The sequence below is a fragment of the Lontra canadensis genome, unplaced genomic scaffold (assembly GCF_010015895.1).
Source record: "Lontra canadensis isolate GAN:19392208 unplaced genomic scaffold, GSC_riverotter_1.0 scaffold104, whole genome shotgun sequence".
Taxonomy (NCBI): Eukaryota; Metazoa; Chordata; class Mammalia; order Carnivora; family Mustelidae; genus Lontra; species Lontra canadensis.
Window position 1 is genome coordinate 5,263,511 of NW_022631098.1, and position 16,829 is coordinate 5,280,339.

The window sequence follows — 16,829 nt, forward strand, 5'->3', positions numbered from 1 at the left end:
GTGTGTGTGTGTGTGTGTGTGTGTGTGTACATACACCTGTTTCCTACTATGCTACTATGAGGGTCAAGAATGTTACCCCAGTAACAGTGAGCACAACTCATGCCCAAAATCTGGTTTCTAAAAGCTATTCTCCAGTAGAAAGAACTGGAGTTCTTTTGAGAAATAGCTGATTCCAGAGCTGGGCAGAGAAAGTACAAGATGAGGAGTGTAGAATATTTTCTGATGCCAGAAAGTAAGGAAGTGTTCAAGAAACATGATCAGGCTGTATGATCCAGCAGTCCTACTTCTGGGTCTGTGTCCAAAAGGATTGAAAGTGGGGTCTTGACGATCAGTGTTGCACACTCATGTTCTTAGCAGCAGTATTCACCAGAGCCAAGAGGTGGAATCAATCCATGTGTTCACCAATAGATGAATGAATAATCAATATGTGGTGTAAACTTACTTTTGGATATTATTCGGTCTGAAAAAGGAAGGAATTTCACACACATGAAACGACATAGATGAACCTTGCGGACATTATGCTAAGTGAAATAAGCCAATCGCAAAACGACAAGTACTGTATGTTTCCCTGTATTTGAGTTATCTAAACTATTCAAATTCATAGAAACAGAAAATAGAATGGTGGTTGTCAGGGCCTGAGAGGAGGGGGAAATCGGATTTGTTGTTTAATGGATACAGGGTTTCAGTTGTGCGACATGAGAAAGATCTGTAGATTCAATGCACAACAGTGGGAATACACTAAACATTACTGAACTATACACTCAAAAAGAGTTCAGATGACAAATTTTTTTTTTAAAGATTTTATTTATTTATTTGATAGACAGAGATCACAAGCAGGCAGAGAGAGAGAGCGAGAGAGAGGAGGAAGCAGGCTCCCTGCAGAGCAGAGAGCCAGATGCGGGGCTCGATCCCAGGACCCTGAGATCATGACCTGAGCCAAAGGCAGAGGCTTAACCCACTGAGCCACTCAGGCGCCCCTATTTATTTATTTTTACCGCAGTTTCTTAAAAAGTAAATGGAGCATATGAAAAGGATACAGAAGCCAACATTCATCCCAATATGAGTAACAAAATAAATAATGATAGTAATGGATTAACATAATAGGTAAATGTAAGTGGGGCGCCTGAGTGGCTCAGTGGGTTAAAGCCTCTGCCTTCGGCTCAGGTCATGATCCCAGGGTCCTAGGATCGAGCCCCGCATCTGGCTCTCTGCTCAGCGGGGAGCCTGCTTCCCCCTCTCTCTCTGCCTGCCTCTCTGCCTACTTGTGATCTCTGTCTGTCAAATAAATAAATAAAATCTTAAAAAAAAAAAAAGTAAATATAAGTGAAATAAATGCCTATGAGCTCATACTGACATAAATAAGTTATTGGGGGGAGGGGGAAGGGAGAGCTCCTCATATTAGGAATTCCAATTACTACTTGTAGAAGAAATGGTGGAATTAGAAAATCATCATTTGGGGAACGTCATAGTAATCAATCAGGAAAACTCAATGTTTTTTCAGGAATGAAAAATCGATGTTCAATTTAAAATGGACAGATAAGGGGCGCCTGGATGGCTCAGTGGGTTAAGCCTCTGCCTTTGGCTCTGGTCATGATCTCAGGGTCCTGGGATCGAGCCCCTCATCGGGCTCTCTGCTCAGCGGTGAGCCTGCTTCCCCCTCTCTCTGCCTGTCTCTCTGCCTACTTGTGATCTCTCTCTCTCTCTCTCTGTCAAATAAATAAATAAATAATCTTAAAAAAAAATGGACAGATAAGGTGATGATGAGAAAAAGGATATTTCCATTTTCCCATAGGATACTTACCAATTACAAGGGGAATATGGCTTTAGAGTAGGGAAACCTGGCAGACTCTACCTTAACCATTTGATCACAATTAATTTTGTATTGTGATGTATTGGCATCATGTGCCTGTTGATATGGCGCAGTGGGAAGGGTACAGTATGACTTATGTGTTATTCTTGCCCCAAATCCATAATTTGAATTTAATCAGTAAGAAACTGCAGACAAACCCAAACTGAGGGACACTATACAGAATAACTGGGCAATATTCTTCAAAATTGTCAAGATCATGAAAGACAGAGAAAGACTTACCAACTGTCCCAGATTGGAGGAGACCAACAAGACAGACAGGATGGCTCAACGTAGTATGAGATCTTGGACAGTAAAAGGACAGTGGGACAATTTGGTGAAATTGGAATAAGGTCTGGAAATTAGTTAATGGTATTATGTTAGTATGAATGACGTGTTCTGATCTTACACTATCGTTCTGTAGGATATAAACATTTGGGGAAGCTAGGGAATGATGGGTATTGGGAAACTCAATGTACCATTTTTGTTACTTTCATGTAAGTATGGAATTATTTCGAAAAGAACAGTTAATAAAATAAAAATGGGCATCTGGGTGGCTCAGTCGGTTAAGCAACTGCCTTTGACTCAGGTCATAATCCTGGAGTCCCAGGATCTAGTCCCACATTGGGCTTCCTGTTCACTGGGGAGTCTGCTTTTCCCTCTGACCCTACCCCCTCTTGTACTCGCTCTCTCTCTCTCAAATAAAATCTTTAAAAAAAATAATACTTAGGGGTTTTGAATAAGCCCCTAGTGTGGGTCAACAGTGTTTTCTGGTGGCCAAGGAAGAAGAAAAAGAAGAGAGAAATGTCTAGAATGAGGAATCTTCATGTCTCCTTTTATACCCAGAGTATTATGTTAGGTTCTAGATGTCTTGGTGTCAGAGAGATTTAGGCCAGAGAGCAATAGTACTTGAAACCATTTTATGTAAGGGATGTTGACCTTGGCTCAAAACTCTGGATGTATGTAGGAGCACTTAAGGAATACTGATGTGCCTGGGCCCTACTCTCAGAAATTCTGACTGGTGTGTAGTGGGCCCCAGACATTAGTATTTTTAAGAAGCTTTAGGGGTGCTTCTGATGGATAATCAGGGTGTAGGAAACCCCTTGGTCAAGGGAACTGGAGTGTTTTGCTAGAAGACTCAGTTTGGCTCTACAAGAATCATATGAGGGAACTTGGGGGGAAAAAAGCTTTCTAAGTTAAACCCCCTGGAGAGAATTTGATGGGGTAATGTCTACATGTCTGTGTTTTTTAAGATCTTCCGTTGTGATCTTGATGCACAGCCAGGGATGGGAACAGTGCTGCTCAATTTTCAATGTGCCTATGAATCCCGAGGAGATCTGTTTAAAGTATGGGTCCTCATTGAGTAGGCCTGGACTGGAGCCTGAGAGTCCCAGGTGATGCGGATGCTGCTGGCCTGGGGGACATGCTTGGAGTAGTAGATAGCTGCTTCATGTAGATTATTACTTGAGACACCCAAGTACTGGATGCGGTGGAGAAACTGGTTTCGACTACGGTGCCTTCCATTCTGAGAGTTTGAGGGAGAGTCACTGAAACCTCAGGGATGCATTTATTTAGGCAATAGTGTGGTCTGGTGAAAAGAACATTGGCTTGGGAGTTCGAATCATAGTCACGGTTTGCTGTTTGCATGACCTGGAACAAGTTATTTCACCTTTTTTGGAGTCTCAGACTCCAATTAGCAAAAGTAAAACCTCCCTGGCAGGTTAGCAATAGGAAAAATGTGTTCCCGGGACATAGCAGAGGGGCACTTGGCTGGCCCTGTCAGCTGAGCGTGTGGCTCTTGATCTTGGGGTTGTGGGTTCCAGCCCCAAATTGGGTATAGAATTTACTAAATAAATAAATGAATGCATGAATGAGGGACCTAGCATAATTATTGACATAGAGTGGGTGTTGAGAACAGTGGTGACTATTATTATCGTTCATGCTGTAGAATCCTCTTTTGTTGAAAGACCAGAGCGGAGATTAATGTGCTTGAAAAGTACTGTTAGAACCTCTGATCAGTTTTGCATCAGACAGGACTTCTATTCAATAGCCAACAGAAGCCTGTGGTTACTCAAGTAGAAATGATCTTGGCCTAACGTGGACCATTTGTTCTCGTCTGCCCCTGCATTATTAACGTTTGCAATCGCTTTAAGTCTCGGCCTGATGAAATGTGACAGATGATTCACCGACTCAAATATTTGTCATACCCCTGTCAATCTAGAGTCCAAGAATTCTGAACTGTTGTCACTCCCTGCACAGAGCATGGTTCAGACCTGAGCTCCTTTGAGCTCACTGTCTCCATTGCCACCCCTCCCCAAGCCCCAAATTATGGGCCCAGGTTGGGCTGGTGCTCTCAGAGCCCTGTGTGACATAGGACATCCTCAACGAGACCAGAGCTGAAGTGTGTGGGGAGTCAGGGAAGGCTTCCTGGAGAAGGTGATGCCCGAGCTGAGCCTTAAGAGGAGGCACCAAGCTCAGGGAGGGAGAGTGGCTGGATGGCTCGGTGCGTTTAGGGCAGTGCGCGTGGTTTGGATGAACTGAAATGGGGCAGGCAGGTGGGAGGGTGGTAAGTAAAGCTGGAGAAGAGGTAGCAGCCAGCACATGAAACTAAATGCAGCTAAGGAGGTTGGGTTTTATCTTGTTAAGAGAGGCCAGTAAAGGGGCGCCTGAGTGGCTCAGTGGGTTGGGCCTCTGCCTTCGGCTCAGGTCATGATCTCAGGGTCCTGGGATGGAGCCCCACATCGGGCTCTCTGCTCAGCAGGGAACCTGCTTTCCCACTCTCTCTGCCTGCCTCTCTGCCTACTTGTGATCTCTCTCTCTCTGTCAAATAAATAAATAAATAAATAAATAAAAGAGAGGCCAGTGAAGGATCTGAAGCAGGAATGTGTGGTGGGTCTGTTGAAGATGATATTAGGCACAGGGAGATTGGTTAGGAGGGTTTTTAAAAATTATTGTTTAAATTCAGTTAGCCAACATACAGTACATTGTTAGCTTCAAATGTTGAGTTCATTAATTCATCAGTTGTGTGTTACACCCAGCGCTCATCCCATCACGTGCCCTCCTTCCTGCCCATCACCCTGTTACCCCATCCCCCCACCCAGCTCCCCTCCAGCAACACTCAGTTTGTTTCTTACAGTTAAGAGTCTCTCATGATTTGTCTCTCTCTGATGATTTCCTGTTCAGTTTTCCCTCCCTTCCCCTATGATCCTGTGTGCTATTTCTTGTATTCCACATATGAGTGAAACCATATGATAATTGTCTTTCTCTGATTGACTTACTTCACTCAGCATAATACCCTTCAATTCCATTCATGTTGATGTAAATGGTAAGTATTCATCCTTTCTGATGGCTGAGTAATATTCTATTGTATACACACACCACATCTTCTTTAGCCATTTGTCTGTCCATGGCCATCTCAGCTCTTAACACAGTTTGGCTATTGTGGACATTGCTGGCTATGAACATTGAGGTGCACGTGCCCCTTCGGATCACTACGTTTGTATCTTTGGGGTAAATACCTAGTAGTACAATTGCTGGGTCTTAGGGTAGCTCTATTTTTTATCTTCCTGAGGAACCTCCATACTGTTCTCTAGAGTGACTGATACCAGCTTGCGTTCCCACCAACAGTATAAGAGGGTTTCCCTTTCTCCACATCCTTGCCAACATCTATTGTTTCCTGACTTGATCATTTTAGCCATTCTGACTGGTGTGGGGAAGTATCTCATTGTGGTTTTGATTTGTATTTCCTTGATGCAAAGTGATGTTTAGCATTTTTTTCATGTGTCTGTTGGCCATTTGTATGTCTTCTTTGGAGAAATGTCTATTCATGTCTTCTGCTCATTTCTTGATTGGATTATTTGTTTTTTGTGTGTTAAGTTTGATAAGGTCTTTATAGATCTTGGATGCTAGCCCTTTATCTGATATGTCATTTGCAAATAAGTTCTCCCTTCCTGTAGGTTGCCTTTTAGTTTTGTTGATGCCTTCCTTTGCTGTGCAGGAGCTTTTTTTTTTTTTTTTTTAATATTTTATTTATTTATTTGACAGAGAGAGACAAAGCGAGACAGGGAACACAAGCAGGAGTGGAGAGGGAGAAGCAGGCTTCCTATAGAGCAGGGAGCCTGGTGTGGGACTAGATCCCAGGACCCTGGGATCATGACCTGAGCGGAAGGCAGATGCTTAACGACTGAGCCACCCAGGCGCCCCGGTGGGGCGTTTTATCTTGATGAAATCCCAGCAGTTCACTTTTGCTTTTGTTTCCCTTGCCTTTGGAGATGTAGCTAGCAAGAAGTTGATGCAGCCGAGGTTGAAAAGGTTGCTGCCTGTGTTCTCCTCTAGGATTTTGATGGATTCCTGTCTCACATTTAGGTCTTTCATCCACTTTGAATTTATCTTGTGTGTGGTGTAAGAGAATGGTCCAGTTTCGTTCTTCCACATGTGGCTGCCCAGTTTTCCCAGCACTGTTTGTGGTTGAAGAGACTGTCCTGGTTCCTACTGGGTGTTGTTTTGGTTAGTTTTATATGTGACCCAGGTGGTGAGATCCCAGCTGTTACCCTTAATGCCTTTTCCAGTCTTAACTCCTTTTCCCCAGAGCAGAGTGGTTTACTGCAGAGGTGCCCTTTTGCCTGCCTGGTCTGCCTCCCACAGTGCTGCGGACGGGAGTAGAGTCTGGGCGGGAGCCTGGCCCATATCAGGCAGAAGGTGTGGACTGAGCTGGGCAGCACAAAGTCCTTGGTCAATGCTTGGACCGCACTTACTGTGTTTCAATGCCATGTCTGCTCCGTCCTAGCTGGGGACATTGGGGAAGTTACATAACTTCTCTGAACTTCATCCAGAGAACGGAGAGGACACTGACCCTTCAGTGCTTTTGCGAGAATTACTTAGATGGTGATAATGATGAGAATAATGACATCAGATGTGTGGCAGGTCCTGTTTCAGGTACATTCATTAATACAATAAAACACACATCAAACACCAAAACTGGTGTATAGTTCAGGTAGGTATTGGATTTCTCCCCCACCCCCACCGCCCCCCCACTGATAGGGCACTTCCTGCAGTTTGTCAGCGGCTGATAGATTATTGCCTTAGTGCTGTCTTACAAAGACTTCATTTATTCCCACAAATCGACACAGAGAAAATACTGAAGATTTCATTTAAGCTCAGGAAGCAGGCAGTGAGTACTTTCCAACATCATTTCATTGATGAGGTACTTGGGGCTTAGAAATCAAGTGTTCTTTAACCAGACTGTAACTTAATACCCATTAGCCCTTGAATCTGATTTTTAGGTTTGGGGTCTTGGGTTTCTGCAGAAACCAGACAGAGCTGATGCTGCTTCTGGGATGTTGTTATGTGCTATTTTGATACTTAGTGCCCATCTTCAGAACAAATGTGTAGTTGGAATAGACCCCTGACTACGAGCTTTGTGTAAGGGAGAAAATGGAATATGTCAGGTTATCCAAGGGCTGGGATGGGTTATAGGTCCCTATCTGGGCCCATCAGGCTTCCGATGATACTGGCTGGCTTAGTCTCACAATAAATGAAAGTTCTCCATCTCCCCTACCCAAGTCTTCAGGTACTGCTCTCTAAAGCCTTTTCTTTTCCTTCTTTGTGCAGGTTTTAAGCAACTAGATCCTCTTTGACAGTATAAAGTATGGATTAACACTAACTGTAGCAATTCCAGGATTATGGGCTCAGAAGAATAAATCTTGGGTTGACCCTGAGATGATTTCAGTTAAGTCTCATTGTGAAGAGCGATGGGAGACGCGGTTCTGAGCAGGTTTGCTGTTTATTCCTGGTTCCCCAAGACCAGTCTTCTGAGTATCACTGTCCATTGTGCATTCGAAACACAAGTGATTATTCCTGTGAAGCACTATGTGCTGCTGACAGCAGTGATTACACCCAAAACTGGCTCTGCTTCTTGCCAGGCCTCATTCCCGGTCAACAGAGAATACACAAGGAAAGCAGGAGTCATTGTCATTGAAACACTCATCTGCTTATCAGTGTCTATCCTGCCAGCAAGTCAGCGGTTAGCTTTCCCTGAAGATTAGCAGAAAACCAGAAATTTTTAGAACATGCTCCCTGTCTTGCCATCCTCTTTTTTTCCTTGAAACTTCCTCCTCCCTTTGGATATGGATTTCCCCCCAGAGCCCATTCTCAAATACTGCCTTAGAAGGCACGGGGCGAAGGAGAACAATAACGTGCAAACTTTCTCTTCTTTCTTTGATTTTTCCAGCAACAGCTGCAGGCTTACGTGGCCTGGGTGAACGCACAGCTCAAGAAGAGGCCAGCGGTGAAGCCGGTGCAGGACCTGCGACAGGATCTTCGGGATGGGGTGATCCTGGTGTATCTCATCGAAATCGTTGGTCAGTTGGCCCTGGGCTCTGATGCCAGAACGTGCCTTCTTTAGCCTCCACATGCCCTTCAGAGCAGTTTGCCGCTGCTTTGTAATATACGGAAATGGAAGTATAGAAGGTTTAACATACTTGCCCAACGTTAATTCATTTATTTATGAGTCAGCAAACTGTGTGCTGGGCGCCGTATTATGCTCCGGCAATGTGATTGTGAGCACAGTCTGTGCTCTCAGGAGTGTCCCAATCTAGTTGGAAACACTGGAAAGGGAATGAAATTCCATTCATGTACTTTGGACTCTGATGGGGTAAGGACAGAGAGGAGCACATGGGTGGATGGAGGCATCCAATCAGTCCTAGGGTTCAGGGATGGCTTGCCAGAAGAACTGATGTCCAAACCAAGGCTGGAAAAGAAAATAGCAGTCAGGCCAAAAGAAGGAGGGTTTGCCAGCAAAAGGAGCCCTCCGTGACAATCCCATATCGTCCCATGAAAAGGCTCATCCTCAGGGAGCCCTGGAGCTGTTGCTAGCCGCTCTTACTGGAGGACAGCATACCCTGTGTCCACAGCATTTGTCCACAGCTGTTATCATGACAGTATTGCCATTCGCTGAGCAGTAACTGTTTTCCTGGCTCTCCTCTATAGACTGAGCTCTTTAAGAGCAGGTACAGTGTATTTTTTTTTTTTTTCTGTTTCCACAACTCCTACCCAAGTGCCTGGCACATAATAGGCCCTCTGGCATTTACTGTTCTATTAATCAGCTGACCTTGCTTAGTCCTTGAGAGATGCGGGCTTGCACGTGGCATGGAAAGAGCCCGGATTGCTACCTCCATGGGCCAGCTCATGGATTCATCAGGGTACCCCTTTATAATAATAATGATGGTAATAGTTAGAGCTGCCATTATTGAACACTTTTTATCTCATTTCATTTAATTATCAGCCCTTGAGAAGCAGATACTGTCATCCCCATTTTCAGGAAACTAAGCTTAGAAGATTTATAAAAATGAATAAATAAATTCATTGAGCACTTTGAATGTATCGAGGATTGTGCTAAGGTACTTCAGATGATTTATGCCGTGGAGATGAGATGAGTACTACCGCCTTACTCATTTATGAGGTTCAGAAAGGCTAAGCGACTTTCCGAGGCCACGTAACTGTACCGTGGCAAAGGAGAGGCAAAAAACTAGATCTATTTTAATTCCAAAGTTCATTTCAAGCCCTCATTTTCACTGATTTGAATTGATTATACTTGAAAATATAATCAGATAGAAAATGCAGAAGCCACAAAAGGATGTAAAAGCCTTTTTTCCAGCCGCACCAATGATGTATTCTTTCTGGAAGCAACCAGTGTTAGCAATTTCTTGCATTTCTTTCTAGAGATGTTCTATGCATATGGAAACAATATGAATATGTATTCTTGGTTTCCCAAAACCCCGATTCTTAAATGCTGCATTTTATTGTGACTTTGGTATATGGAAAGACTTGCTGAATTCACTGCCTTAGTCCCCATTCTTTCTTTAACGTGCCGTCTTCGAGCTTTTGATCCATTCCTCCACTGAAACTACTTCCGTCCAGGTTACAACCTTTGCCTTATCAAATCTGGTGGCTTGGCTTCAGCCCCCATTTTATTCAGCTTAGCAGAACCTGGCACAGTTTGTCCCTCCTCCTCCAGTCACCATCGTTACTTGGCTTCCAGGGCCCTCCTTCCTCACTGGCTCCCCCGGTTCGCCCTGTTGGCTTTTCTCCTTCATGACCTCTAAGTGTTGAAGTCCTCCGTATTCAGTCCCTAGCCCTTGTGTTTTCTCTGTCCCCAAGTGATCTCCTCCCACATCCGTAACTTTAGCTCTAAACTTGTCTTTGAGTTCGAGACATGAATATCAACTTCACGTTCAACATGGCGCCCCGAATGTCTGAAATGCAGCTCTAACTGCACATGCCCTAATCAGAACTTGGGCTATCCTTCTCCCTACCAGTTCCTCTCTCCTCCAGATTTCTTCTGAAGTAACACAGGATGGTACCATTCACCCAGCTGTGGAAGTTGTCCTTAATTATTCTCTTTTCTTCCTATATCGTACCCAGTCCTTCACATGTGCTATCTGCTTTACATTAAAATTTTACCCGATACCTGACTTTTCACCTGTCAGCCTTTTCCAGTCAAGCCCAAAACATCATTAACCCTTGCCTTGACTAGTTTCATTTTCTAACAAATCTCCCCATTTCCTCTCTACGTAGGCTGAGTCCATATAGAGTCCTCTTTTAAAACACAGATTATTAATCTACAGACCCTAAATGACTCTGGCTTTGCTTACCTGTCAACCTTCTCCTAGGATTTGACTCCCCTTTCTCTCTCCACTCCAGCCACTGCTGTTCCTCAGATAAGCTGAGCTCATTCCCACCCTGGTGTGAGGTTTGTTTTTTGTTTTTTTAAGATTTTATTTATTTATTTATTTATTTGACAGACAGAGATCACAAGTAGACAGAGAGGCAGGCAGAGAGAGAGGACGAAGCAGGCTTCCTGCTGAGCAGAGAGCCCAGTGTGGGGCTCGATCCCAGGACTCTGGGATCATGACCTGAGCCGAAGGCAGAGGCTTTAACCCACTGAGCCACCCAGGTGCCCCCCTCCCCACCCTGGTGTTTGTACCTGTGGTTCTTCAGTCTGGAATGCTTCCTCCTCAAATCCTAACATCTCTTACTTTATTCAGGTCTCTGCCCACATAGACTATCAGGGAGGCCATGATGCTGCTTTTCTTCGTTTTTCCTCACAGCACCTACCACTGCCTGAAATTATATTAAACATGTACTGGTTCACTTGGTCCTCTGTCATCCCTGGAGATAGATGGTCTGCAGTGGAAGGGACTCTGTCCATGTCGTTCATGGCTGTTTCACTGGTGCCCACAACAATGCCAGGCATGCGGTGGGTGCTCAGTGAGGATTTGTTGAATGAGGAAGCATACACACGGTCATTTCCCAGGCCCCTGCATATAGCTTTGAAAATTTGAAGACCCTCCAAAAGGCTCTTCCTTTCTTATTCCACATCCAAATGATCAACACCAAGGCTTAACGCACTTGCATATTTATATGTAATCTTAGTGTTTCCATCAAATATTCCCTTCGTTGCTATCTGGCTGTTAGGAAACTTTGATAGTGTTCCTCCCTATAGCTTTTGTATGTTTTCTTTCTTCTAACAGCAGGAGAAAAACTGAAGGGGGTACAGCTGGCTCCCAGTAACCAACAGGAGATGAAGAATAATGTGGAGAAAGTGCTCCAGTTTGTGGCCTCCAAAAAGATTCGCATGCACCAGACTTCGGCTAAAGGTCAGCGGCCCATCACGTCTTTGGGGGATGAGTAAACTCAGCTTTACCCAGTGATTATGAGGTTCAGAAGAACCATCCATTGTATAGCCAAGGCTTCTGAGTAGACTGGAATAGCATTAGGCCCATGGCATTATATCATTTATCCATAAAGAGTTACCCTCTTGGGACAGGGGATCATCAAAATCTGAGTGCTTTGAAAACCTGGATGGAGATAGACATCCTCTATTCATTTTAATTGAATAAAGGTCTGCTTGAGTGTATGTGTGAAGAAAATACAGTAGCAATGACAAGATTGGGATATTAACTTTACAGTGTCTCATTTAAGTAATCAAAAATGAAGACAGATTATGTTTTTCAAGTTTCTTGGGTTTTATGCTCAAGAATTATTTCAAATCATAATAGCTATAGATTTTCCCATCCAGTTTTCCAGAAGAAAAATAGTTTATAGCTTTTAATTTTGGGGATATTGCAGAATATTTCAGGCAAGATGTAAAGGGGCTCTGGGACCTCTGTACATAGCCTCTCTTATAGCTGCAGAACCCAAAGAGGACACTTCCTCAGTCCATATTGAGCCCAGCTGCAAGGAAGCAATCGTTTCTGTGGTCAGAGAGCCCAGGCTCCCTGGCCCTCCCACTGTTTCTCTAGAATTGCTTGTAGGTCTGGGTCTGTTTCAGCTTCAGTTTCTGGGTCTGATTGCCTGTGGCTCTGATGAGAATGAGGGCTGTAGGGAGCCTTCCTTCCATGTTGGATTATTGGTGTTTTCTGTGTTGGGATCATTCAGGTGGGGCAGACACTTAACCATGGAGAGCGCCCTGTAGGAGGTATCAGTCAATCATTTTCCAAGCTTTGCCTATTTGCAGTGCTATGAAACTAAAAAAAATAGGAGTTTTACCCATTCCCTTACTTTAACTTTCACCAGATCTATCACATTGTTTTTTTTTTAATATTTATTTAAAGATTTTATTTATTTATTTGACAGACAGAGATCACAAGTAGGCAGAAGGGCAGGCAGAGAGAGGAGGAAGCAGGCTTCCCTCGGAGCAGAGAGCCCGATGTGGGGCTCTATCCCAGAACCCCGGGATCATGACTTGAGCCGAAGGCAGAGGCTTTAACCCACTGAGCCACCCAGGCGCCCCAATCACATTGTTTTTTTGCATGCGTTTTCTTTCTAGGGCAAAATTTAGAGTGCCGTAATATCTCTGTTCTGGTCCCCCTGAGGGGTGGGCTTGGGGATCTGGCCCATTAAAGTTAGCTATTTTGAGGGAATACTGCCATTGAGGACATAATTGTCATTTACCTGGAGAAGTACAGCAGCTTCCTAATTAGTCTCATTGCCTCGAGTTTTGTCTCCCTCCCCACCGCTCTCCACACTGTAGCCAAAATGATGTTTCTGAGAATACATAAGCTCATGCTATTGCTCTGCACGTGCGGGTCCTTAGGGGAAAATTCAAAGTCCATCCTGGGGCTTGCCATGCCCTTTCTGACCCAGCCTCTGATTTCTCCCCCTGCGGCCTCACCCTTCACCTGCACCCCTGCACTCTGAGCCCCTCACCCCGCTGTGCTGTTTTCAGTTTCCTCTGCCACAGTGCTGTGCTGCGTCTCCTACACGAAACTGAAAAGATCCCAATAGCTACATTTAAAATAAAAAGGAAATGGGAGAAATGAATTTTAAGAAAACATTTTAGTTAACCCAGTATATCCAAAATGCAACATGTAATCAATGTAACAGCTATGAAGGAGATAGTGTGCCTTCTATTTTTTGTGCTAAGTCTAATGAGATATGTTTCAGTCTGACTTTTGTTGTGTGAGGTACTACCCTTGGAGCACATTTCAATTCAGAATCTACCCTCTAAGCGCTCGGTAGCCTCATGTGGCCAGTGGCCCCCATATTGGACAGCATAGCTCTTGTGGGTCGTGCTCTCTCTCACCTCTAGACCTTTACACTTGCTGTTCCCTCTTCTTGGAATACATTTCTCCTTCTCCTCCTTCACCTGACGAGCCCACTATTTGTCAGTCAAGTCTCAGTTTAAAATTCACTTCCTCTAGGAGTCCTTCCCTGAGACCTCAGGCTGGATAAGATGCCTTTACTTTGTGCTCCCATAGTATCCTGTTCTTCTACCGTAACACATTACCATACTTCATTATTATTGCTTTTAAACGTTCTGTCTTCCTGTTGAACGTGGCTCTGTGAGGACAAAGAGACTTGTGTCACTAGCAAATACGTATTAAATGAATGAACCCTCTGCCTCCCTCTTAGGACCTCTGGGTCTGTTCTATCCCTCAGATATTGTGGAAGGAAACCTGAAGTCTATCATGAGGCTGGTCCTTGCCTTGGCAGCTCATTTCAAACCTGGCTCCAACAGGACGGTGAGCCAAGGAAGGGACCCCAGAGTCCCTCTGCAGAGTCACCAGCCACACTGTGCCACTGCTGTGGCCCAGGGAGCAGCGGCTGCTCTGGCTGACGTGTGTCATGACATGTCACGGTCAGGACGGGATATCTTTCGATACAGACAGAGGTAAGGGTCAAAATCTGGGGATGGGATCTTGTTCCTCTCTGATATTTGTGGCAAATGATATCGTCCGATAGATGGACGTGTCACCTAAACAGCCCCACATTGCAGAAAAGAGCATGGAGCGTGGGGTCAGAGAGGACGTTCCAAGACAGAAAAGCCCTATCAAAAGAGATGTTTACTTTGCAGTTAGAAGAAAGTAAAAGAATCATATTTGTAATTTTTTGTCCTGGTGCCCAGGATGTTAAATATATACCTTTGGCACAGTGTGTTTTCTTCATGGGGAGATATGTGGGAGCAGTGTTCCAAGTCATCTGGGGGAGTGTCTCTCTAGAATGTATACTCAAGCCAGCTTGTCCTGAAGACCCATGGCAGGAAACGTTTTGGGGGTTGTATGTCTGCTGGGAGAGGGCAGGACCCTGTGTGTTGCAGAGCCTGGTGCAAATAGTTGTGTTTAGGTCTGCTTCCCTCCTGGGTGTCCGGTGTCTTTAAGGCAGGGGCTTGGCCTTCCTCCTCTTTCTCCCCTTCGCGCTCTGAGAGTGGCCATCTCTCAGTTCTCGCTGAGTTGACCTGAAGGACTGACACCCTCTTCTTTGCTGTTCCCCTCCGACTTTAGGAACAGCAGCATGGACGAGGAGATCGAGAATCCGTACTGGAGCGTGCGGGCCCTGGTGCAGCAGTACGAAGGGCAGCAGAGGTCCCCGTCCGAGTCCAGCTGCTCCAGGTAACCGTGCTCTTTAGCACGACCGTCCTGGGGGCAGGAGGGGCACATCTCAGAGTTTTCAGCTTCAAGTAGCAACACGACAGGCAGTAAGGCTCCTCGCTCTTTTCTCTTCCGGTCAGTTTATGTTTGACTTTAAAGGGGTTGTCTTCGCTGCTTTGCAGTTTTGTGCTGGCTGGAAGGTAGGGAGGGTGGTGAGTGGGGAAGTTTCCCACACAGGGAAGCGTTGTGCAGAGCTGAGTGCCAGTGCTCAGCTCTGTCCACAGGGGGGCATGACTGGCAGCCGGGAGGGCCCAGCCCCTGGTTTGGTCTCGGTGGCCAGCGTTTCTGACAGCTGGTTCCATGTACTGCCTCTGTGCCTGAGCTGAACGCTAAGTGTGGCCTGAGAAGGTTCTAGCAAGCGTATAACAGGAGGAAAAACTGAGCAGAGTTGTCTGAGAACATTAGGATGTTTTCAGCTTTCATTTATAGGGCCGGAATTGTGGCGGATTAGTATGCATTGGTGTGGGCTAAGATGTTTGTGACTCCAGCAGAACAGCCATCTGTAGCACTTAGAGCCAAGTGCAAAGACCAAAACAGGACCCACTGCTCTAATAAAGCCTGATCAATGCCAAGTGTAGTGGCAGAAAAAGACGACTTTCCTGGCTCATGTAAATCGTGCTCCTAAAAATACATCCCAGATCATGTCAACTTATTTACTAACTTCATTTCATTGCTGAATCATTTTTAATTTATGCTCTTATGACCTTTTCTCTCCTACCCAGCCCAGTGTAGTCTGTTCTAGTTAAGTCTAATTGTTCTTTGTCTTATATGTATTTTAAGTGCATTTATTTTCTTTACTGTTTCTTTTCCACATAAAATTTCATCTTAGATTGATAGACCATTTAATTTGTTGCAGTCACATGGGATTCTTCCCAGCATTTTAATATACTGATAACTGTATCAGTATATTAATACTTACTCAACTTTAATTTTTACATTTAGTAAATTGCTTTTTTATTTATAAAATTCACATAACATAAAATTAGCCACTAATCATTTTAAAATGTACCATTCAGTGGCATTTAGTATCTTCATAATGTTGTGTGATCATCACCTCTGTCCAGTTCAAAGACATTTTCATCACCTCAGAAGGAAACCCTGTACCCATTGGGCAATAGGTGTGCTAGTAATGAGAATCTGAACCATTTCTTCCTTGCTTGCTGCTTAGGCTATCACTGGGTACAGAGTCAAAGGACATTTCATTTATAATGAGATCTGTTGCTTCCTGCATGGCTACAGGCCTTTCACTTTTTGTGCCTGCCAGAGTTAAAGTGAGAGAGAGCCAGACAGAGAGAGACAGAGAGAGAGAGAGCGCTAGAGAGAGGGAGTGCTAGAGGAGAGAAGTCTGGATGTCTTCCTGAGAACACCTGCTTCCTTCCTTTCTGGCAGGAGAACTCAGACTGGAGTAGGGGCTGTGACACTGCAAATTAGGGACCCCCTGGAAATCGGGCTGCAGTGGGCAGTGACCGTTATTTTGGGAGAGGGGTCAGGTAATGAGTCTCATTTCCGGGTCTGTCGCTCCTTCCTGCTTTTTTGTCATTTTCTTCTAAGCTGACGTCTCACTTACATCTTTGGGATGCTGGGTCAGTTGGGTTTTCCTCAGTAAGCTCACGGGACCCAGGAGGCTCTGGAACATTCTGTCGCCCACCCCCTTCCTCAGGGGAGGTCACCTCATGGCTCAGTGACCCATGAAGGCCCGGAGACCTAGCGATGTGACTTTGAACGGGGAGCGGCTCATAAGATGGGAAAGGTGGCCCCCCGCTCCTGGCTGCCTGTTGCTCCGTAGACCTCGGGCCGGCCTCCTACTGTGTCCACGCAAAATGATCCTTAGTTGGGAAACGAGAACACATGCAACGCCTGGGGGAAGGTTGGAGGAGAACGGCGTTCGGAGGGTTTGCGGGCACGACCCTGAGTCTCCACCCGGCCAGGCCCCCGCTCAGGCGAGGAGCCGGGTGACACCGGCCCCGACCTCCGCGGTCGCGAAGGGAGGGGTCGGTGCGGAAAGGGCGTTTCCAGCCCCGGGGTGCCCACCCCTCCCCGGGGCTCGGCGTCCG

At 45.3% G+C, this 16,829-nt stretch overlaps 1 protein-coding gene across 1 annotated transcript in view; it reads left to right on the top strand.

Annotated features, from left to right (window-relative positions):
* LOC116855575 (dixin-like) overlaps nucleotides 1-14,740 on the top strand; it is a 16,635-nt gene extending 1,895 nt beyond the window's left edge. The window contains exons 2-7 of the mRNA XM_032838412.1: nucleotides 3,100-3,192; nucleotides 4,185-4,211; nucleotides 8,076-8,205; nucleotides 11,377-11,502; nucleotides 13,787-14,018; nucleotides 14,629-14,740. Of these exons, the coding sequence (XP_032694303.1) occupies nucleotides 3,100-3,192; nucleotides 4,185-4,211; nucleotides 8,076-8,205; nucleotides 11,377-11,502; nucleotides 13,787-14,018; nucleotides 14,629-14,740 (720 nt within the window). The remainder of the gene's footprint in view (nucleotides 1-3,099; nucleotides 3,193-4,184; nucleotides 4,212-8,075; nucleotides 8,206-11,376; nucleotides 11,503-13,786; nucleotides 14,019-14,628) is intronic.
* Nucleotides 14,741-16,829: the final 2,089 nt, after the last annotated feature.